A 23,162-nucleotide genomic window follows, 5' to 3' on the forward strand; every position below is an offset into this window, starting at 1 on the left:
AAACATCTTTTTTTCCCCCTCACCTCTTTTTAGTGTAGCAGATTTCGTTACTGTGTGGCAGGATGATTCCTCCATTTCTGATCCAGAAATCTCTAGATTTAATTCTGACACCTGGAATAATGCTCAGGAGCTAGACTGTCATAACCATACGGAAGTGACATCCTGACCCAGACATCTCTTACATACCCTATGGAAGATACCTAAAAATATACCCACCTTACTTGATAGGAGCCCCAAGTAATTTTTATCCCTCCTTTCATAACAGCTGTTGACCTACAGGGTGTGGGGAAGACGAGAGGGCCAGTGCCTTGGTGCACACTAGAGATACCTGGGGATGCACAGGACAGTCCCCTACTAATGGCTCAGCCCCTATGGCAGGGAAGTGGGAAAGTGAAGGTGAGGAGGACCCTGACTCATGATCTAGAGCACAAGGGTGACTGATATGAGTCTCACTGTGAAGTACAAGCTTACAGCCTCCAATTCTGGCTGTGTTTGCCAAGGGCAAAGGGTAATGATCTTACACAAGCTCTTTAGTCTTCCACTTATCTATAGTGCACTGGCCCTATCTTCTGATTCCTTGAGAGGTTTCTCTTCATCAGCAGGGTTTTCAGCTCATTTCTTCAAAGCCTGTTTTCTAAAATATTGACAAGTGTGCTTTGCAACAGTTCAAAGGACATTCCCTTTTGACAGTTCAACAACCACGTCCTTTGCGTTCAGCTGTTCGATATTGTATTGTAACTTGCAATGAATAATTTCACATTGAAATTTCTATGTTAAATACTCTGCTTAGTAAAGTGCAGGTTTTAAGATCTAAAACATTAACATAAGAAACAAATTCAAAATGATCTCTATATCTACTACCTGAGAATGCCACAAACTAGGAAGATAGATAGCCCACCTCAGAGTCCATTAGTTCCCTTCAATTTCCTCATCTATGCCTGTGCCCAAAACCTGAATCTCAGAGTCAAAACCCTGCCATAAAGAGAACTCATCCTGCTACCATCTAGACACTAGCCTAAGCCCTCAGGCCTGAGATTTAGCACCCCAAAAGTGTGTAATGTTGAAAAGCAAGTTTTGCTCTTTTCCTCATTCATTCTTTTCCAAAGTGGGGTGTGTACACGGTGGTGCAAACCAATGACACTGACTGATGAAAGAGTTAACATTGGTGGCAATCTGGTAAAGAAAAACCACTGGATAGGCATAACTTGTTATCTGGAGCAGATAACTTCAAAGCAGCCTGAGCAGTGACTGGTGATGAAGTAACCGTGATAAGAAACACGCTTCCTCACGTGCTTTTTCAGTGCAGTAATCTGGAGGCACTGCAGCTGAGCATTGCATTTCTGGCAGTGTCCCTGCACATCTGTAGCATCCATTGAGAAGAAGTAAACAGCATCAGTCAGCTGGAAAGAGCACTTTCCTCACCCCCCCTGGATTCCCTGTGGCAAAAAAGGAGAAGCAGTGCAGGATATTGTGTATTCAGTCCTCTTTTCAAAAGCTTCTTCCCCAAAATGAGCATTGTTGAAGAACGCTTCTGTCCCTCCTTCCCTCCACAGATCTCTTCCTTCCTTGAACCAAACTACAGTCTCCAACAACAAGGCAGCTAATAATAAACTCCTCAGCTGAACTCTAGGAAAGCAGTTTGGTCAAGGCTTTGCCTGCCAAGTGCTGACCCACACATGTTCCCAGCTGCCAGCAGTGACTCACTGCAAGCCATGTTTTTTACAAACCAGTTGTGCTTCAGCCATCTCCCCCTTGGAATACATTTTGCTCCAAACAAGGCCTCACACTTCCAAATGATGGAGTCAAAGGCACTTGAGTCATGGACCTCTGACCATGTCTCATGTCAACAGTACATAGAGGGAGTGCTCTGGCCACAATATATTAACACAACTGCTCTTAGACCATGGCTCCTGAAACAAAAACCCCACTGCTGCTTTTATTGCTGCCCACTCCAGGAGGCTGTACATGAACAGCCCTGGGATTCTGCAGTGCCAGCCAGTAGACAGGATGGAACTCCTTTCAAAATGACCTTTTATCAAAGGTTTGTATTACAGAACTTGGTTCTTGCCTTGGGTTTCCCCTATATTGCATTCTCTTACCACTAAGGACACAAGGCAAAGAGGAAACACCAGTTAGAACAGCAAGCATAACATTTCAAACTGGTCAAACAGGAGCTTGAACTACTCAGATACATTTCTGCCCCAAGAACAACATCTGGTGCTTCACTGGAAATGCTGATGCAGCTGGCCAGTGAATTTGGAGTTCTTAAAAGACACGCATGTCACCTTACTAAATGGAGGAGCTTAGTGCCCAGTGAAGCAGCCAGCACTGCTGAAGGCACATGGCTCCCACTCCGGCCAGAGGTTGCTCAGAAGCTGCCTGGAAATGCAGTGAGGACTGCAGAAATGGGAATGCACTGAGCTGGGTTTTCTGAAGGAGGGGAAATAACCCATTTATTTGACAGGCTGAGAAAGTTGGGTCTGTTCAGCCTGGAGAAGAGAAGGCTGTGTGGAGACCTCATAGCAGCCTTCCAGTATCTGAAGGGGAGCTTATAAGCGTGCTGGGGAGGGACTCTTCATTAGGGACTGTAGTGACAAGGGGTAAGGGGTTAAACTTAAACAGGGGAAGTTCGGGTTAGATATAAGGAAGAAATTCTTTACTGTAAGTGTGGTGAGGCACTGGAATGGGCTGCCCAGGGAGGTTGTGAATGCTCCAGCCCTGGGGATGTTCAAAGCCAGGTTGGACAAAACCTTGGGTGATATGGTTTAGTGTGAGGGGTCCCTGCCCATGGCAGGGGGGTTGGAACTTGATGTTCTCAAGGTCCTTTCCAACCCTAACTATTCTATGATTCTATGACTTATGAGCGCTTGCATGCAAGCAGCACAAGTGCTGGTGGAGGGACACAGGGAAAGCAGGTCAGCCTAGCTCCTCCATGTGCTGCACCATGATGCTGGGTAAGATGAGGAAGGGGAAATGGGAAGAAGTTCGGGCTCAGAAATAGTATGGAGAAAGAAAGCTTCTTGGATCACTACACTACTGAGTCACACAACTCTCACCAGTGCCAATGCTATGGCTTCATAACCCCTATTCCCCCTTTAGCTGAGGCTCTTCTGCAGATGTCTGCAGACGTCTGTACTGCAAGCATCAGGGACACTTCCCTGACCACAGTGATGTTTTCATGAAGGAGAAGGGCGTTATAGCTGTTTCCTAAGGTTAGAACTACCCTGTCTTCTTTTGTGGTGAAATCTCTTTCTCCTGCCACTGCCAGACTGCTGGCCCTCTCTTCCCTCCTGCCACATCACCAAGCACAACAGCACAAGCATTTCTGGAAATGCTCAGATAAAACTTGTATTTCTAAGGGAAGAAATAACTCACACTGGTAGACCACATTACCCAGGAGAAAGAAAGAAATGAAAGCAACATGCAAAAGTCCCATCATGTGCATCACAACAGTGCACTTAATATTGGGATATTAAGGGCAGCGGAGTGCCCCCTCCTTGCTAAAACCTTTCACAGTTCACCACAAGAGCATGCTGACCAGGGATAGCTAGGTAGCAGGCAACACAGAGGAAAGCTATTTTTATAGGTGTTAATGAATCCAGCTGGAGATGACAGAAATGAACAGTTCACATTTCTTCCCATTTCTCAAGATATATTTTTTCTTTCTTGATGTTCCAGGGCCTAACAAAAAAAAAATATAAAAAATGAAGAAAAAAACCCTATGTGCAGCCTTATGGCAGGACTTTCCAAACCACAGATGCTGGCTCTGTGGTTGGCTGATCTATCCAAAATAAAGCTCAACAGCAGGGAGCGGAGGAGTAGTTCAGGGGGTAGAAGAGGTCATGCGAATGTGCTCCCCACCTCTTGAATGCTGCATCTCCTTACACTGCCTCCCCCTGCTTGGAAGGGATTGTTGACTTATTTTTCATTTTCAGCCTGCCTTTCCTCTCCGTTTGCCAAGTGGTGTTGTTCAAAGTGACTCTTGTTGCAGCCACTTTCCCAGGAGGGAAAAAATAAGGTGAACTTTTATCCTGATGGCTTACAGTTGAAAAGGCAGCTAGCAGCTGGGATGATGAGACCCCTTGGCTGCTCCAAGACAGAGTCTGTGCTGTGGGAGCTCAGAGGACACCATGTCATCTCCCTGTGCTTGCAGGGATAGAAGTCAGCCTGCCTTGTGCAGAGACTTACCCTGAGGGAAAGAACACAGGAGCCTTGAAAAGAGCTGACTCAAAGGCTGCTGACCCCTGTACAGAGATGTACTTCTTCACACAAAAAAAGGAAAAAAAAGTGGGAAAAGGAAGGAAAGAGACTGACCTCATTTAAATAATTTTTGTCACCACAATACATTCATATCATATGCTTTTACTTCTTTTTTGAGAGGAGTGCACAGCATATCTCCTGTCACAGTTGGCAGTACAGCTTCTGTGAGTCTACAGGAGGTCCCATGCCACCACTGCTGGGAAAACCTACAAACCCCACTGTACGTTGGTCTGTGGGCCAAAGGAAAGCTCATCTGGGCAAGGGACATGGAAGAGGTGTGGACCCTTTTTAGCAGCCAGCACATTAATTTCTGTTCAGGTGTGGGATTCAGGTTTGTAATGCTAGTGATGAAATAACGAAACCAACCCCTTGCTTCAGAGTGTGTGTTTGCCAAGAAAATAAACCAAGTCTGAAAATCACACTTTCCACTGGGCAGATATTAGGCTGAAGTGGGTAACAGGACTGTACCTGCACGTTTGATGCTGCCAGCAAGGGAGGTTTTCATAGCAAGTGTTTGGCTTATCCTAAGCACTATGCAATAGCAAGCTGAAAGATCTGCTGCCACTTACCAAACCTCTTGTAGCCGAAGGACTGTACCTCCTCCTCCTCTGCAAAATCGTCTGGAGAAAAAAGAAAGACAAGAACAGATTATTACTACTACCACTGGAAAAAGATGGGAAGTTTTTACAGGGTCAAATTCATAAATTAATGTACTTGTAAGTTTAATTGATTTGTGAGGCATGTTACTGATCTTCCCCTCCACTGCTCATATCCCACCTCTGTCCCTGAGCAGAAAAGGCAGTTCAGAGCCTTTCCCCCTGCCAATGTCCCCAACAAAAATCCACACTACAAATGGTTTATCAGCTGGCACCTACCCTGAGGCCTGCTTGTCCACCTAAGTACACATCAGAGCAGACATGCCTCTTATCACAATGATGGCCACAACTGTCACAAGCATGCTGCTCGGGCAGGCTCACCTGGAGCACAGCACTTGCTTCCAGCCCACTGCCTATGCCACCCAGGCAGTTGGGCTCAGGTTATACATGTACAAGCTGGGTTATCTGCACAAAGTGCTATGCATTCCTATGCTGAGTAACGAGAGAGGAATCAGAAGCAATGGCTGTCTGTCCATCCGCCACCTCCCATGGGTACTAGCTTTGCCTGAAGAGGCATGATCCAATAAAAAATTAGAAACAGAACTGATAACCTCAAACAGATGAGAAAGATAAACACCCTTTAAGCCCTTTTGTTCTCATCTTCACCAGCCAGCAAGCAGTAAAATGCTAATAATCTCAGGGGTTTTGTTTTTTTGTTTGGTTGGTTTTGGGGTTTTTTTTTGTCAGAAGCTTAATTTCTCTCCATTTCTTTCCAGCAGCAAAGGAAAAGGCTGGCATCAGCAGAAAAAAACACACCCATGACTTCTTTAAAAGGATATGTTTGTGTTCATGGGTTCAGCTGCCTTCTACCAACACAACTCCTCTTTCTGCTGAGTCAGGAAGGCAAGAGCCCTGCCCCATCACCAGCACCAGCCTTTGCACCAGGAGATCAACTGCCAGGGGGGCAGCATGGGCTGATCATCTGCTGCTTCCCTACTTCCCAGGATGAGCAGCGTAGACCCATTCCCCCTCCCCCAAGCACCATTGCAAATTGGGGGAAGCCTCTGCAGGGCTCTTTTTAAACAGGACCTAGGACACAGCTTCCCAAACTGTGGCCGGTGGTTTGCAGCCCAGTGCTGCACTGGGGAACCACATTGTCTTGCCACGTTTCTGAGCAGAAGGGTGCAGGCAAGCCTGCCTCCACACTGTGAAAAACACCCACCACCATAAGCTGACAGCAATCCCACTCTCCAAAACTCATGCTGTTGTTCTCATCACAGCAGAGGCGAGGCAGACACAACACCCTGGGGAGCTTCAGTGATGCTCACTATCTTCCAGCATGGGATGCTGCGGAAGCCTACTCACAACCTCTCCATCCAAAACCTGTCCCTGACAAGAGGTGCGAAGGAAACAGAAGCTCAAAGCCTGTCAAGGGCTTCACCAGAAGGAACACTTAGTGAGCGTCAGTGGAAAAGGAAGCTCAAAGCAGATAAACACACATGGTGGAGTGAGAGGTTGGTGTTTAAATAGACCTTTACCGTCCACAGACTTACTGCATCTTGAGACTGGGCTAACTGGTGCAACAGCTAACTCGGGCCAAACCAAAGCCTTGAGGGGATTAATGTGATGGTGAAGTAAAGGTATGGTACACATCCAGACCGAAATCATTTGAGTGTATGTCCAGCAAGAAATCTAACCTCCACCTCCTTCTGAGGGCCACAAAATGCATAATTTTGCAGCATGACAGCCTTTAATCAGACAGCACTTTTGATAAAATAGCTCAAAACTCACCCCTGAGATTATTCTTCCACAGGTAAAATGTTTTGTTCACTGCCAGAGGCACTCCTGTCCATATCTTAGGCTACACCCCCCAGTTCAGATGTGCATTTAAGAAAAGGAAGAACCTTTCCATAAGGAAGAACCAATGGACACTCTTTAGGCAAAACAAACACATTCTAATTTTGAAGGCAGAAAGAAACCTTTAAAATATCAAACCCAACAAATGCTCGCAATTGTACCAAATATTATCTGAAGACAGTCACCCAACAGAACACGACAAATACTAGTAAGCCATAAACAGTCAACCACCAAGCTTCTTATCCCGGCATTTAACTACTCAGGAAAGATCTTCCCCTCTTGCACAAAAGATAAAATGCTGCACAAAATAGATACCAGCTCCAGAGTCCTCAGCTTCCTGCCCTCTTCTGCTATCAGGGCTGAAACACAATCACCTCCTTTGTTTCTAAGAAGCATAACCTGGTTTATCCAATCCATATCTGACATACACAGCCAGGCTGTTTAAATCATGTGACTTCATCCTATGCCACATCTGCAAGACCTTCCTCTCAGGCTGCCAGACTCTTCTCTGTTGTTTAGTTTTTCATGCTTAGCCCAACAGCATTGCCCTGGCCATGCATTAGAATTGTAGAACCATAGACTGGTTAAGGTTGGAAAAGACCTTCAGATCATCTAGTTCTAACCCCCCTGCCACGGGGAGGGACACCTCACACTAAACCATGTCACCCAAGTTTATTATAATGTTTTTGTTTCTTTCAACTTTTTATATTTGCAACATACATGTTTCATGCACATATATACAATATACATTTATATATACACTTGCATACTTTATATATATATATATGTATATATATATACACTTTCTAATGTTTGCAACAGTGCATGCCCTGCTTGCTAGGGATTATGTTTCTTCTTTCTTCAGCTTTGAATACTTTATGATTATTCATTAATCTCCCAATTTTGAAGAGTGCTTGTGGCACTTGGAACAAAGAAGTGGAGATGGACAAGGGCAGTTTTGTCACCTAGCTCCTTGCTTACTAAAAACTGAAACATCACAGAAAACCTTTTTAATCCTTGTGTGCTGATCTAGCAACATGCAGCAATGTATTCAAAAGAAGCCTATTAAAGTTATTTAACAGACTAAGCTCAGTGGTCTTTCAGTCACAGCTGCCACTAGGCACTTGGATCAAATCATGGTTTACAACATAAATTGTAACGTAACAAGTATAAGGAAAATAAAGATGGGAGGAATAAGTTAATAAACCAAGGTTAGACTAAACGTTCAGAAATTAACAGCACTGTATCCTTTGGAAAAAGAGACTTGGATGGGTTGAAAGTCCTACTTCAAAAGAAAATAGTGTTTGAAATATTAAAGAAGAAGTTGACAAACAAGTCTATAAATTTGAGTGCCAAGGCAAAGCCATGTACCCTAGACTGCTCCCCCCATGTCTTCTGGGCAGCATTGTGAAACTTGGCCCTCCGCTCCCTGTTCCAGTGATAGAAATATCAAAGTTTTGTCACAGATTTTACAAAAAACCTCACAGCTTCCTGAAATCTTTGAATTGGGAAAGTACATGAGAACCTACGTTTGTGTTGTAAAGGGAACAGCTTTTCTAGAGGAAACTATGAAAATGTGATCTGTGATGAATTACAGAGGTTAAGAAAATACATGCCAAGTAGGAAAGCAAATAGTAAGAAAACATCCAGCATGTTTCTATGCCTTATGCTTTTAAAGGCAGTATCAGAAATTGGAGGGGAAAAAATACATGAGTTTTGAGCACCAGTGGCTATTACTACAAAAGGAGATTCTGCATTTTTACATCAGTGGTGCCCATACACCTGAATGCGGCTGCAACTGGTGTTAGAGGGTTTTGTTTGACATCGTGAAGTGCATAGGTTAGAAATATTTTCATTTAGTTTAAATCCAACTCTTCCTGGTTACAGAGAGGACTGGAATGAATGCAGTATTTCCGCTACATACATATACATTTAATATATAGGCAAGGCTTATTTTCCTGGGTGAAAAATATGAAAGGCAGATTCCTCATTGAAACAGATGATAAAGCAGATGTCCCAGACAGAAGAATTAACTCTTTAGTGCTGGGAAGACCAGACACAGTTTAGTTATAAGCTGCTCTACCAAGCTTCTAGCTGTGAGCTGAAAGATAGAGAATCCAGAATAAGAAAGATGAAGAAACATTAAAAGCTGGTTAAAATGTGATTTCTTATTACACTGACTTCTACTGAGCTCTGGCAGAAAGAAGGTCTATAAAAAAGGTGAACTTTGGGCAGAACAGAAACATATGTGAGCAACCAATTGCATTTAACCATGTAGGGGAAGGACCACCAGAGAGCTCCTGTTTCATCAGGTTTACAAGAGTCTCCTTGGAGGCTACAACAGATTGTCACGCAGAGCTTACAGCAAACCACTAAAAATAAGTGGCTTGCTGTAGCTGAGCAGCAGTACATCAAATATTTTAGGGAGTCAGTATAAAGCAAGAGCTCTGGTCAAAAAAACACCCCAATATTTGAGATATATCCAAACTATATCCACACCCAACCACACAACAATGGCAAATTCTGCTTGCCCTATAATTATGAATTATTACCGCAACACCTGTAATAAATACAGTTGTAGAGTTAAATAAGTTACAGTAAAATGCTTCAAGGGAGTGGAAATTCAAAAAAGCAGTTCAGCTGGGGATTAACACAGCAAAGAGAGGGAATTCATTTAATCTAAAACAAATTAGACTCTCATTTGATTAATTTGCTAGAGGCAAAGCAAAAATCTGTGGGGTAGAACTGTGTAATTTCTAGTTCTTGTTCTTAAATCTTAAATAAATTAATCATGGACCACTTACGAGTGAGTCACTCCAAGGTCAAGTAAGAAAGAGCTGGCCTGGAGCCAGGAAGGATGCCAAATCTGCCCCAGGACTGTATGGAGCCTATAACTACTGCATCACTCAGTCCTGTCGTGGGAATAGCACCAGATCTGAGGAGCCTTTGGTGCAAGGTGATTTTAGGGAAATTGTTTCCATTTTATCCCCTTCCTTTTGTGGGTGTCAGTGTTGGCATACACAAGGTGTTACGTAAAGCCGCTAATGTACATGTCCAGGTGTCACCTTTTAACAGTACATCTCGCTCAGCCATTTAAAGAGGATTAACTAATGAAGCAAACAAGGCCTCAGAACCTTCAGAGATGCTGGGTTGTATGGTGGCTGCAGACACATGCTGTCTAATCATTTCTATGACTTTTATGTGCACTAAAGATGGGTTCAAAGTCTGTTTAAAGACTTTGTTTCAAGTCTTGAATTAAGAAAAGACACCAATATTCTACACTATATTTAAAAATCTGGGCAAATCTGTTTCAGGAGGGAATGAGGCATCTGGGCTGAAAATCATCATGCCGAGTTTCAACTCAGATTTTAGAAGTTCCTTTATAATCCTTCTGAAAATGCGATTTACAGTACATTAGAACTTCCCCCTAAGTACCACGCTGGGAACTCAGGACTATAAGATTAATTTGTAGTAACAATGATATCCAGTGTGAGAGGTTCCTTTAAAAGAAATCTCCCAAAGAGCTGTAATAGCTGGGGCCCTGCCTTTCCCACTGACTTAATGGGAACTACATAGTTATATCCCAGTGCAACTCTGTAAAATTAATTTTATTATCAAAACCAGATTTTTTTTTTGGTACAATTTGGAAAAAAACTGTGTTCATTATTTGAAAATGGTGATACTTTTCTTTTTAACCCATAAACCAGTATGGATGCAGAACTCAACTCCAAACCACACAAGTGTATCTCCACCAGGGACTGCTTGCAGTGTCCACATGCTACTTCTGCCCTCTCTCCATCTCAGCCTCCTCATGGAAAGGCAAAATTTATCCACTTGTGAGGTTTCTGTAATATTAACAACTATTCAGACAGATGAGAACAGTAAACATCAATATCTTTCTCAAATCACATTTCAAAAGCTTTTTGAGCAGCAATCAGATTTATATGTATTTCTGGTCACTATTAACTGGGTCTACATTCAAAGTGCTGACCCAGAGGTGAAACTGTGGCAGCAAAAGCACAGCAAGCAGCTACTGCCTTCAGATGTTGATGATTTCATCAGTCTAATTGGTTTTCACAGCTTTTATTCTGGACAGTCTCCTGCTTATGCTAACAGGCTGCTCATTCCCCTATCTCTTCACAGATGCTTTGCTTCACTTGTCCTCTTCTTCTGTCTTTCTCTGCTACTTTTTCCTTGTAGCCCCTTTTGATATTTAACCATTTCTCCCTGAATCAATTTTGATGAGCCCTCCCTCGTAAAAACCTACCCCACACTTAAAACGGCTCACAGTTGACAAGGTTCCAGCTGACACATCATGCTCACAGCATCACTGTTGTGGCTGTATGGTGCCCATATTTTCGACCCAGTCCTTTGTCCAACTTCTCACATAGTACACTCCTTCAAACGGGGCTTACATGGATCCTGTATATGCAGAGTACCTAGTCTTTAGGGGTGTTGTGGCAGAGGTTCAGCTGAGGCAGCCCTGGAAGAGAGCCCACCTCCCCACATCCCAAAGTATCCTTTGGGATGTCATCTGAGCCTGGATTCTGGCAACAAGACTAAGGTTCTTCCCCACCTCTGTCCTTCAGGCAGCTCATCTGGGAATTTGTCTATTTTCAATATCACAAGAAAGCCAGAAGCAAGGTCCCAGATCAGGGATCTTCTCTTGACACATTAGCTAGAACTTGGATTGTGTCTCTTATCACTTAACCATGCATAAACCAAACAAAACATGACAAATGTGTGCATTGTAATATTGGGATCTCAAACTATTTCCCCATGTCTGAAAAATGTGAGAACTCACATTAAGAATAAAAAAAAAAAGAAAGACAGAAATTAAGAAATTCAGAGGTATAAGAACTATTGCTCTGGTTTTGCTTTTCAGGCTCAAAATGAAAATAGTACATAGGGGTGTTTCTTAGCCTGTCAGTGCTGCAGACCATTGCTACAGCACTGGGGTCAGGACCAGCTGCATGGTGCAGAGGGTTGACCTTAGAAGTTAAAAGTTTAAATCATATCGTATTTCATTGTAATGATTTAAGAGCAAACAGATCTGTTCTCATTAGTGCACTGAAAAATTGTGCCCCTCTGTCTGTATGTCAGAGGAGGCAATTAACAGCAGCATTAAAATGGCATACACATTCCTAACAACACACGTCTCTATTACCTCCCATAACTCATTCACTTTGTTCCCCAGTGACTTCGCAGTCTTCACCTCAAATTTATGCACCAAAAGGGACTGCAGTTTTAGGTGGAAGCAAACTCCAAAGACAATTCATCTTAGGCTGGTCCCTCACTTGTTCAGACCACACTCACATTATTCGGAGGATCAGGTTCACTTTCAGTGCCTGGTGAAAAGCGTCTTTATTTTGCTTTCCAAGGGGGAAGGCTGGAAGGAGGGAATCTGACACACAGAACCTCAGGATAAGGAACGTTTTGTGAAGCTGAAGATAACTGGGCACATATCCTTCACAGCACTGAACTGCTTTTATCCTTGACTTTTCCTCCAGTTCTCTTTCTTTATTTTACTTCATTTCCTCTGCAAGGCCTGACCAACTTTATCTCTCTGCAAGATCACCTTTCCCTCCTTATCCTAGCAGGCAAAGGCATTTGCACCTTTGGGCACAATGGTCTTCGAGTGCAGATCTAAGCAAACTGCTCAGTGATTGTAACTAAAAAGGGCTCTGTTCAGCTCTCAGCTGCAGCAAAGTCAGTCTGGAATACATTTATGCTACCCAAAGGAGCAGAATAAAGAGCCACAGGAGATTTTAAATCACCCTCTTCTTCACAGGGATAGGCTTGCTCATGCTGTTCTCAGTCCAACATGGATGGTTAAGGTAGAATACTAAAAGTGAAGAAGTGATTACTGAAAATATTTCTGTCATAACTAGCCTATATGCTAATTCTGTTCAATATCCATTGTAGTGGTACAGTAATATTTCTATCTGTGAAATAATGGAATTCTAACACTCTGCTTTTCTCTATACTTTTAATAAAAATCTCTTTTGACACATGCTTGCTTGATCCTCTTTCTCATCCATCTGTGCTACCAACCAGTTCAGGCTTAAAATCCTCTGTGCTACCAACTAATTCAGGATACACACTGACTGTATAGTAGCATTGCTTAGGATTTGTTCTGCATTGTATCACACATTTATTATAACTGCTCATGCCTTTGAACTTCTGCGGTAGGGTCCTGTGACATGTCCAACACACACCACTCAGAGCTCCTGCATATGTTTCATGTTTATGTCACTATATTCATACAAGCTCTGTTAAAATTGGCCTAAGTAAAGGTTACTGGATCACTCCACTTCTAATCCTTGGTTTTCAGATGCTTTCTGCCTTCTGCAAAATGCTCAGGACTGGATTTTTTTGAAACCTGCAGTTTGAAGCTTCTGTCCAGGAAAGAGCTATTTGCAGAAGCCTGTGCATTTGATACACAGAGAAAGACCTTTTCTCCTGTATTAGAAAATTAGAACATTTATTCCTTTATATTGTAAAAATAGCAGTGCCATCAGAAGAGAGGAAAGACAAAACCTGTCAATAGTGTAAACATCATATAAATAGATTATTTGTTTAAAATTTTCAAGGCAGCTGAGAAAGAGCAACTGAATTTGCATGTGCACTCAGCAATTCCAAATGGAAGCTCTACCTGCAGATTGTATCCGGGCTCCAAGTTAAAACATAGAAGGAATGATTTTCAGATATAAGGAAGAAGTTTTTTTGCAATTAGTGTGGTGAAAGACCGGCACAGGTTGCCCAGAGAGGTGACAGATGTCCCATCCCTGGACACATTCAAGGTCAGGCTGGATGCAGCTATGAGCAACCTTATCTAGTTGAAGATGTGCCTGCTCATTGCAGGGGTGTTAGATTAGGTGACCTTTAAAGGTCCCTTCCAACACAAACTATTCTATGACATACAGGCTGATGTGCCATTAATTGTCTGTTAAAGTGTGCACTGCATAAGGAAGACTTGACGTAAACTTAGCTGGCACATCCAATGAAAGCTCAATGTACTCTATGTACTGAAAACTATGTGCAGAAAACATGTGCTTTTGAGGCAAACTGGTCGACCCTAAGCTAGACATCCAGACTAGACCACTCCTGAGGCAAGGGCTGGCTTCACCAGTTTCAGTGGAACACAACAAAGGATGAACCTGTTCCACTGTTTCATTCCATGTGTCTTTTTTTAAGTGAGAGGAACTGCACAGGACAGGGTATTTGATCACATTCCAGTTCTCAAGCACAGGACACCAGATGCTTGTCCTCCAGCACCACTGCTGTACAAGTGGTACATAGCAACAGGAGGAAGAAGGAGGAGGAAGAGTGGGAAGAAGCAGCAGAGCTACCTTGGGTATCATAATTAAGAGCTTCTCCGTCATCCTGGAGCAAAAGTCCCAAAATGACCACCTTGATTTTGTCATTGCCTGATTTGGGGCAGTAGTATTAAGCCATTATCCAAACGAGATCCACATTTCAGATGAAAATAGTTATGACCAGTACTGCCATGACAGTAGTGATTACAGATACAGTTTGCAGTAATAATCACAAAATATATCACAAATATACCAAAAGAAGTTTCCAGTTTTAACAACTCTTGTCCCTGTCTTAAATTAGGGCCAGTATTTTAGAACATGTGGTGGTGTTTGACTATGAGGAAGCTGTTTTCATTTGTTTCCCAGGCAACAAACACTCATTCATACCCCCAATAAATAACTGTAACTTAGAAGTATCATTTGATAAAGATACATCTGACCCTAAAGCAGTCAAGTCTCTTTGTAAATCACATGAATTATTACTGAGGAATATCACAGTTTGTGAGCTCAGTGTAGTTTGCTGGAAATAAAACTGCCAGCATATTAAACATAAACTTTAATTTGTTTTAGTGATTTAAAACACAACACATTATGAATACCAGCAGTGGAAAATATAATTTATTCCTTACAGATATTTAGTGATGTAATTATTTAGATATTCCTCCATTCTCCAGAGAGGGTAGATACAGAGACAGCTGCAATCAACTGATCATTTTGATGTTATTGAGAAAAATGTGTAACTACACCAAGTCCTACAATTACTGCCACCATCAAGTTTAAAGAGAAACTAGGAAAAAACAAGTCTGCACCCAGAAAAGGAAAACACAAAGTCAAAATTTGGTTTGACTCTGATTTCCATAACACTGGCAATGGCACTTAATGTGATGTTTTGTCCGAAGTTTCTCTCTTCTCTTGCTATTAACACTGTCATCTATGAGTTCTTCTTCGCATGTTTTATTACTGATTTCTGTAACTCTGAGGGAAAAGAAATAAGATGACTGTGATTGCTCTTAGGGGAACTGAATAGTGATGGCTAGAAACCACCATGAAGCATCTCCCTCTCTCTAGAGTGAAGGGCACCAACATGTGCTCCCAGCAGGAGTAACATCTTCCCTCCAAATGCCACTTCCCTGCTCTGCAAAGAGGCGGAATGGAAGGGGACGCAAGTCACATTATATCTTACTGCTGTCCTTGGATCTTTGCATCCCGCCTCCCCCCAAAACCAGTGCAGCCTCAGCCCTAGCAAAAACAGAACGTAAGGCTTTTGGTGATAACAGGCAGGGGTTATATTACTGGATCCCCATTATTTTGGTTTGTTCCTGCCATTACGCTTATGCTGATAATGGCAAACTGATGACAAAACTTTTGGCAGAAGTACCCTATAAATAAAGAATGTTGTAAATACAATATTTTCAGTATGTTGCATGGCCCTGTAGAGACACCATGTCACAGTGCCAGGAGTAACTTACATAGCGTGTGTGGGCTTGCAAAAATAACCCCCCCAAAAAGCTTCTCCTCCCTTCAGGCAGCTATTCTGGCAAGTGAATAAATAATCACATCATTTGGTTTCCTGGGCTCTGGAAACTAAGTGCAACTATCATGGTGTTTACTGGCCTCCTGGCATCTGGAATCAAACTCTGCAATCCAAGCACAGGCACATGGGTGCCCAAAAGCAATTTTCTTATATGCATGGGTTTTCTCCTTCCACCCTTTGAGTTTATTTTTACCTCTGAAGAAAAACTAGATGCAATTCCCACAAACTCCCAACTACTTCCTAAACTTTCCATTATGTCCTTTGATGTTTTTGTTGTAAGTATTCCCAAGCATGTAAAGGCTCTGCCTTTTGCTGTAACGCTATCAATTTTCATAACCAGGAGGCTGTCTTGCAACCCCTCATATACATCTTTACTAGGTTACAGTCAACCAATTTGGCATCTGCTTCTTTATTTGATTTTAAAAGTGTGTAAAATCTCCCTCTCAGTCACAACTTTGCAGGATCGGGACAACCAGTAGAAGGGGCATGTTTCATGCATTTAAAACTAAAAAAGGGGGGGCAAAGAAAAAGGAAAGGAAACAAAGTTTCAGTTTTAACAGATGCAAAGCAAAGACCAAATATTTTCCAGTCGGTGGCTGTTGAGGAGAAATATGCCAAATACATTTCACAAGCCAGTTAAGCTTCTACTGGCACCTAATCATTGCCAGATGTTTAGAAGCAACACCAAGAACATCGCAAAGAGTTGCAAAATATAAACAAATAAATTAGGGAGAAATAAAAGTCTGCTTCTGGGAAGGGGAAGAGAGGGAAGCCGGGTGCCGAGAGAAAACGTGTTGGGGAGAGCACACATGACGGGGGACACACAGGGACACCCCAGCTCCCCGGACCGGACTCACCCTCACAAGCCAAACCGAAGGCGAGACCCGCGCTCTGCCTCTCCCGGTACCGGCTGCATGCGCCCTGCCGGTGTTCTGCCCGCAACCTGCCCGCACCATGCCCTGCCCGTACCCTACCCACGTACTGTCCTGCCTGCACCCTGCCCGAATCTTGCAGCAGCCTGTCCACATGGTGCGCTACCTTCCCCCTGCCCGCACCCTACAGTCCCTACCTGCACCCTACCTTCACCTTACAGACCCTGCCTGCGCCCTGCCCGCCGCCTGCTCCATGCCTGCACACCCTTCCAGCATCCTGCCCGCACGCAGCCCTGCCGCTGCCCGCTGCCGGCGGCGCACGTGTGCGGGCGGCGGAGCGGGCGCCCGGCTCCCGTCCCTACCTTTCATCTTGGCGCCGGGGCGGGTCACATAGGACGGACGGGGAGCGGCAGGCGGGCGGGCAGCGCTCCCTGCCTATTGCCGGGCCATGCCGGGCTCCGGGCGCGCCCCGCCGCGGGCCCTGCTGCGCAGCCCCGGCCGCTGCCGTACGTCGTCGCTCCTCGGCCGCCGGCGGCACCGCGCTCTCGCCGCCAGCCCCGAGCGGCCCGGCCCGGCCCCGCCTCCCTCCCTCCGCCCCGGGGAAGGGGCCGCGGCCGGGGCCGGCCGGGGGGGGGGGCGGGCCCGGGGCTTCGCCGGCGGTTGGGGAGGGGGGCGTCGCGCCCCGCTCCGCAGCGTCCCGCGGAATCGTGGGGTGCCCGTACTGGGGGCCCGTGGGGAGCAGGGTTTGTCCGTGGGGGGCAGCCCAGGACTGGACTTCCAGGGCACCAACCGGGGACGTGGTGATGCCAGGTCCCTCCCTGCCCTCCTCACGAGCGTGGCAGGCACCTGCGGGTGTTTGACTCAAATCACCGTGCTGAGCGTCGCCCTATGCAGGCATGGCACGGCTCCCTGGGTGAGAGGTCCCGGAGTTGTGGGTGCTTATTTGTCAGTTTGGAAAGAGACTGTGGGACGTGCAAAGTTCACTCTAGTGCTGAACGAAGCGCCACAAGAAGTCCTGTTGGATTCAATGGGATCGTGCGCAGTGCACGCACTGAAGAATGCATGTAAATATTTGCGGGATTAGGGATATACAGGCCAGTCATCTTTTATTTCTCTAGTTCTGGATGTTGACAGGGATAATGGATCGTTTCCAAGCTCCCATTTTCCTGAAAGGCGTGCTTTGATTTTCTTCTATCTACCCATTTTTAGGGCGTTAAAGACAGTGATAAGTATTTATGACCCAACTTCAACTATTAACATCAGTGCTGATGAAGCAGAGCTCATGCAACATGTGCTGGTTTGGCTGGGGGATGAACAAAGTAGTGGACCTACCGGAGAGCCTTTCCTGTCAGAGAGAAGAGGTGTGAATGTGGGGATGCCCAAAGAAATGATACCACATGGTCTTTTCAGTGAGCTTATGGGTCTGATAAGGACCATAGTATATCAAAAAGGTCATGGTACAGTTTACAGCATTCGTTTACAGCATTAGTTTACAGCGTTAGTTTAACACCAAGTCAAAAAGCATTGGAAACCAAGTACGATCTCACCTGAGTGAGGAATGGAGGATTAAATCCACAAAAAGTAACCATTGTAGAGCAAAAATTAAAGAACAGGTTTAGAAATCTAAATTCCTTCTGTTGGTCTAATGACATGAGTTGACATCTACTTAAGCACATTTCGCGAACTTGGAGGCAGTACCTTCAGTTTGGGATTGCCGAAAATCCTTGAATACCAGCTGCAGTAGCCATTTGCTGCTTTAAAGCAGGGCTCAGATATCAAAGAGACGTGACTCAGCTTTTAGTTTACCCTCTGGAAGTTGACTGGAATATCTATTTTTGGTACAAGTCGTGAGTAAAACACTTAAATCTGAATACAGTCACCAAGTAGTTACAGGTGTCCTGTAGTGTTGTGTTGGATTAGGACAACAGTTCTTGCAGAGTTTCTCAGACCAATTAATGTTCACTCAGTTGTGTGGTTTACTTTGGATCCTAAGTGAACTTACGATTTTCATACTGAAGAAACAGTATCATTCAGTTACCCAAACTAAAAACTATAGACTCCCATCCAAAGCCCATGAGAATGTTTCCAAGAAGGAATCTTTTCATTAATCCTCATAGGCTGGATGAAACCAATAATAAAGCTTTATTTCTCCAGAAGAAAAGTACTTATATTTGAAAACACAGTGCAGAAGGACTGCTTTAAAAAAAAAAAAGAATGTCTTGTGACTTTAAAATATTTAATTTGAAGACATAATGGGACACTTCTTGTATCTAAAATAAGTTTCTACATTATCTTTTAATTGTGTAAGTTGTTTTCCACATTGAATTCTTTATAAATAGGTTATATATTTAGATGGCTGATGAGCTGCTACTCTTCCCGTGCCCCATAAGCTCTGCCTGCAGTTACACACACAAGGACACTGGGAATCACGCAGAGACACAACCAGTGGCCTTAAAAGAAATTGCATTCAGTCCTTCCAAATTTCATCCCTAGCTACCATGCAGATATGCCAGCAGACTTGGTTTCAGGTAAGAAGAGCAGCTCCTCTCCAGCACCCCTCCCCTGCCTGGGTTTCAGAGAGATGCTGACCCTGAACAACCAAATCAGGGGCCACTTTCAGACTCACCCTCTTTTTTCTGCTTAGGTGCGAGCTCCCCATGAAGTTTGACCTCCCAGAACTTAAATTTCATTTCTTATTACATGGGGCTCAAGAGATATTCCTACTAGCTAGGTAAACCACTGAATACCTACATATTTAGAGTGCAATACAGTACATAATACAGGGTGCAATATGTAACCAGCATTTCCTATTCGTGGGCCTTCACCAGCTTGAACCTTTTATACGCTCTTTTGTATTTTTCAAGTTTCATTTAAAGCTATGGTGAAGTATGCCAAACACAATTACACTGCCTCCCTGGTTTAAACCACTGATCTCTGAAAAAGCTTCAAGCATATTTTCATAGTCTTTTTATTTTAAGGAAACTTTAGTCTGTGTTCTAGGGAAATCTAATTTTACAGAAAGACTTTATTTTAGGGACTTTTTCATTACTCTAGTTGAGGACATAAATTATGAGGCCTATTCTTTCATCCAATAATAATAATAATATAACAACAGCTGACGACCACAACGGGCTGCCTGTCACAAAGTGATCCCACATTGCAGCCAGATTCTGAGTCAGAGAGAGTCTGGAGGATCTAAACAAATCATCCTTGATTAGAAATGTTTACATAATAGCTTAATATGGCTTGTTTATATGGAACTATGACAATTTATTCATCAAATGCTGAAATAAGGTACCCAAGTGAGAGCTTTGCAGTTGCTATGGCATAGGGTGACTTTAAGCACTTACCAGCCACGTGTGTGTTGTTCATTTTTTCCTTGCTACAGTTTTCTCTTGATTATCAAGGAAGTTCGTTTTAAACGAGTCACACTCATTTTTACCCTGTAAAATGTGTTCAAATTTGGCAGTAATCCAAAAGAAAAAGATACAAATTTAATCTCCTTGTATACACTTCAGAATACATTGCACAGGCTTTGCTGAAGTGATGTAAAACCAGAGGTAATGTGCACATTTCCCATTCACGTTGATTGTACTTCACAATGAACCGTTACCCTCCCCTGTCTCTTTCCCACAACCTAACCTGCAAACTCTCTTCTCTGACCACAAGCTCTTTGGCTATTTGGCCAGTCTTGTTGATGCTGGAAGCCTTACTCCAGGCACATGGGGGTATGTGTGGCATTCTTCTTTGACTGGCAGCCTTCTCATTGCCTGGGGACACATGCAATACAAAGGGCAATAGTTAAATAAAAAAATCCCCAAAATTGCATGCGTCATTGAGAAGAACTGCATGTGACACGGGAACCATATGTGGAAGATCATTTGTCTCAACCATTTGGGTTCAATACAAAAAGTGCATTTGAAAAGTTAGAGTTAAGTGTTATAACATATTTTAATGATAAATCTTTTTCTCCACAACAATTTCATATTGTTGTTAATGACCATTTTGGACCTGTGCCCAGAGTGAAGACGTTATCCTTGGATCTGGGTAATGAGTTTGTAAATGATCCCGAACAAATGGTGAAGTTATTTACTAATAATATTGTTAAATCTGCAGATCAGATTTTTCCTTATTCTGGGTAATTAGCATAATAATTTGGAAGTATTTGGTTATCTAGATTTGCCTCTGACAAGCAAGGTGGGTTTTGGTTTTCTTTTCCTACCTTTTGATTAACTGGGAAACTGAAGGAAGGAAATTCTGAAAGCAGAGCAACACCTGGCTGTCTTTATGGTATACCAGAATTACTCAAAGACACAGACTTGTTCTAGATACTGTTTGGATACAGATCATGGAAAAGCCCATGAACCAGTTAGCTTGTCTTTAAATTGCTGCAACATTTTTTGTGTTAGAAATTGAATTTCTTAGAAGGAAAGCACAAGACAGCTCTAGAAAAGGCTGGATAGTCACATTGTTCTAAATTTAAAGAAAAGCAAAATGCTGGAATGTAATTAAAAGTGCAGCTATTACAAATAACTGCAGATGATATTTAGGAACCATTGCTTTGTATTTTTGATATTTGATGAAACACATCATTATGGATTTTGTTCATATTTTGAACGAAGCGCGGTTATTTCCAGTTCAGAAAGTTTGGGAAGTTTTATTCTGGCAATTTACAGACCAATTTCCTTGCATAGTATTTTGTCAAATTGCCTAAAAGAATTGTAGCTGTTGTGTCTGCTGCATATTTAAACCAATAAAACATTTTACTTTTGTGCTCCAAAATTTTACATAATGAAAAGTAATTCCATTACTGCTGGAGTGCTTAAATGCTGAAGACAGCCAAACCACGACCAAATAAGTGCCAATTTTTATTAGGATGTTTGCAGGAGTAGACTTCTATGCATTAGTAATAATATTTGCATAATAACAAATAACATTTGCGTGTTTCTTTCAACAAGCACAGTAAAATAATACAGATTTGCTCAGAAATATTTTCCTATTCCTATTGCCTGAGGTCTAGTCAGGTCAGCTCTTCAGCTGGAGTATGTCAAAATTATATGGGCCAGGGTTGGGTTCACGTTGATGAAAGGAGGTCAAGATCTTGCCATGTTTTGAGACTGTCCAAATGCCAGTGATATTTCATCTACCAGTTATCATCAGTGGGAGCCAGCAAGCATAAACGGAGAACTGGGCTCTTCTTCTGTTGCTACATGGCCCACATTTAATTTGGCATTGAGGGACACCTGAGTGTGTTCTTCATGCTCCTGTTTGGCTGTGCAGCTTCTCCCAGATATAAGGTGATGCACAGAGGTGTCTCATCTGGCACTAGAGGGAGTGGAAGCTGGTGTAATCTACTTAGACACACACATGGCTAGGTTCAGGTGTGTCCTCTCGTCAAATTACTGGTTATGTCAATATAGATCTATATTGCAAGTCCAAATGCATCATATATGGTCTTCCTGGACTCTTGTCTTGCACTGCAGACCTCAAAGTCAAGCAGAGGCAAAGTGAGTGTGGCTTGTATACTCTTGGCCACAGGAGAGGAGCACAGCAAGAAAAGCAAATAAAACGAGTGAATCCTCCCTACATTAAGCAAACATTATTGCAATGTATTTTGGCTCTTCCGCCTGTGAGTTACACCCACAAGGACTCCCTGACGCTTCAACAAGTGGGTGTAAGTGGGTCCAGGGGAATATTAAATTATAGCTCTTCAGCTCTGAATCTGGCCCCAAAAGTACAGAAAAAATCCAACTTTGAAAATCAGGGAACATCATGATTGCAATTGTATTTTGCTCACTATATAGAACACATTTCTAATTTATGTAAATTAGTTTTTATGAAGAGTGTCAAACCTTTTAAATTTTGCTTGTGAGGGCACAATAACAATAAAAGATATCCATTCTAGTGATGCTTTTTAGTCATATTTACTAGGTTTGCATTGGTTCCTTGTATATTGCTTCTGAGATTATATTATCTACAATTGCTTCTGGTGCAGTATTTCTGTGTTCTTTCCAGTAGATTACGGGACATTAGATATTCACTGAAAATATTACAAAAGCTTTGGAGAGATACTCTGTCTTTTTCATTTTGTAAGACTTCATAAATACCACACACAAATAATTGTGGTCAAAGAATGTTACGGGGGTGGTGAAATTGAGTATTCACAAGTCAGCAAATGCACAGAGAAAGATTTCCTATGGGACTGTAACTTACCTGCATATGTTTGGAATTATTGACAAGATGTATTTTTTCCTACTGATAAAAAGTATTGATATGGATGATAGTTTATAATATTGTATTAATTTTTCTCCAGTAACTCCACTTATTCAGTACAATGAAGGGATTAAAATAATTGAGTGAGCACCCTTTCAATATTTTATCTTCTTTTCATTGTTCCTCTAGGTCCCATTCACTGCAACATTCATGCTCTCCTCTGAAGATAAAATTATTGATTTCCTCTATGCCTGTCATCAGGGTAGTGTTTATGTATTTCATGAAAGTTAATTAAACTTTGCAAGAGATAAGGAATATTATTACCTCCATTTCATATGACTGAGATACAGCAATATTAAAGTTAAAAACTATCCTCTCAAAAGAAGTGAGTAACTTGAAGTGCTGTGATTTCTTAGGGCACCCAGTGTTACAGTCAGTGTTTACACTATACACCCAAGCGTATCTTCTACTTTCCACTTTGCAAGCCTCACTAAAATCTTAGTCATAGTCC

The 23,162-nt window shown here is 42.8% G+C and overlaps 2 protein-coding genes across 2 annotated transcripts in view; one reads left to right on the plus strand and one right to left on the minus strand.

The window, feature by feature from the left end:
- Positions 1–16,958, minus strand: part of COLEC12 (collectin subfamily member 12) — a 100,507-nt gene extending 83,549 nt beyond the window's left edge. The window contains exons 1-2 of the mRNA XM_034060757.1: positions 16,801–16,958; positions 4,830–4,880 (exon numbers count right to left, since the gene is read on the minus strand). Coding sequence (XP_033916648.1) covers positions 4,830–4,880; positions 16,801–16,807 — 58 coding nt within the window. The 5' untranslated portion in view covers positions 16,808–16,958. The remainder of the gene's footprint in view (positions 1–4,829; positions 4,881–16,800) is intronic.
- The window catches only part of CLUL1 (clusterin like 1), a 60,490-nt gene continuing 53,674 nt past the window's right edge, over positions 16,347–23,162 (plus strand). Inside the window, exon 1 of the mRNA XM_034060880.1 lies at positions 16,347–16,469. The gene's annotated coding sequence lies outside the window, so the exon portion shown is untranslated. The remainder of the gene's footprint in view (positions 16,470–23,162) is intronic.

The sequence above is a fragment of the Melopsittacus undulatus genome, chromosome 1, assembly GCF_012275295.1.
Source record: "Melopsittacus undulatus isolate bMelUnd1 chromosome 1, bMelUnd1.mat.Z, whole genome shotgun sequence".
Taxonomy (NCBI): domain Eukaryota; kingdom Metazoa; phylum Chordata; class Aves; order Psittaciformes; family Psittaculidae; genus Melopsittacus; species Melopsittacus undulatus.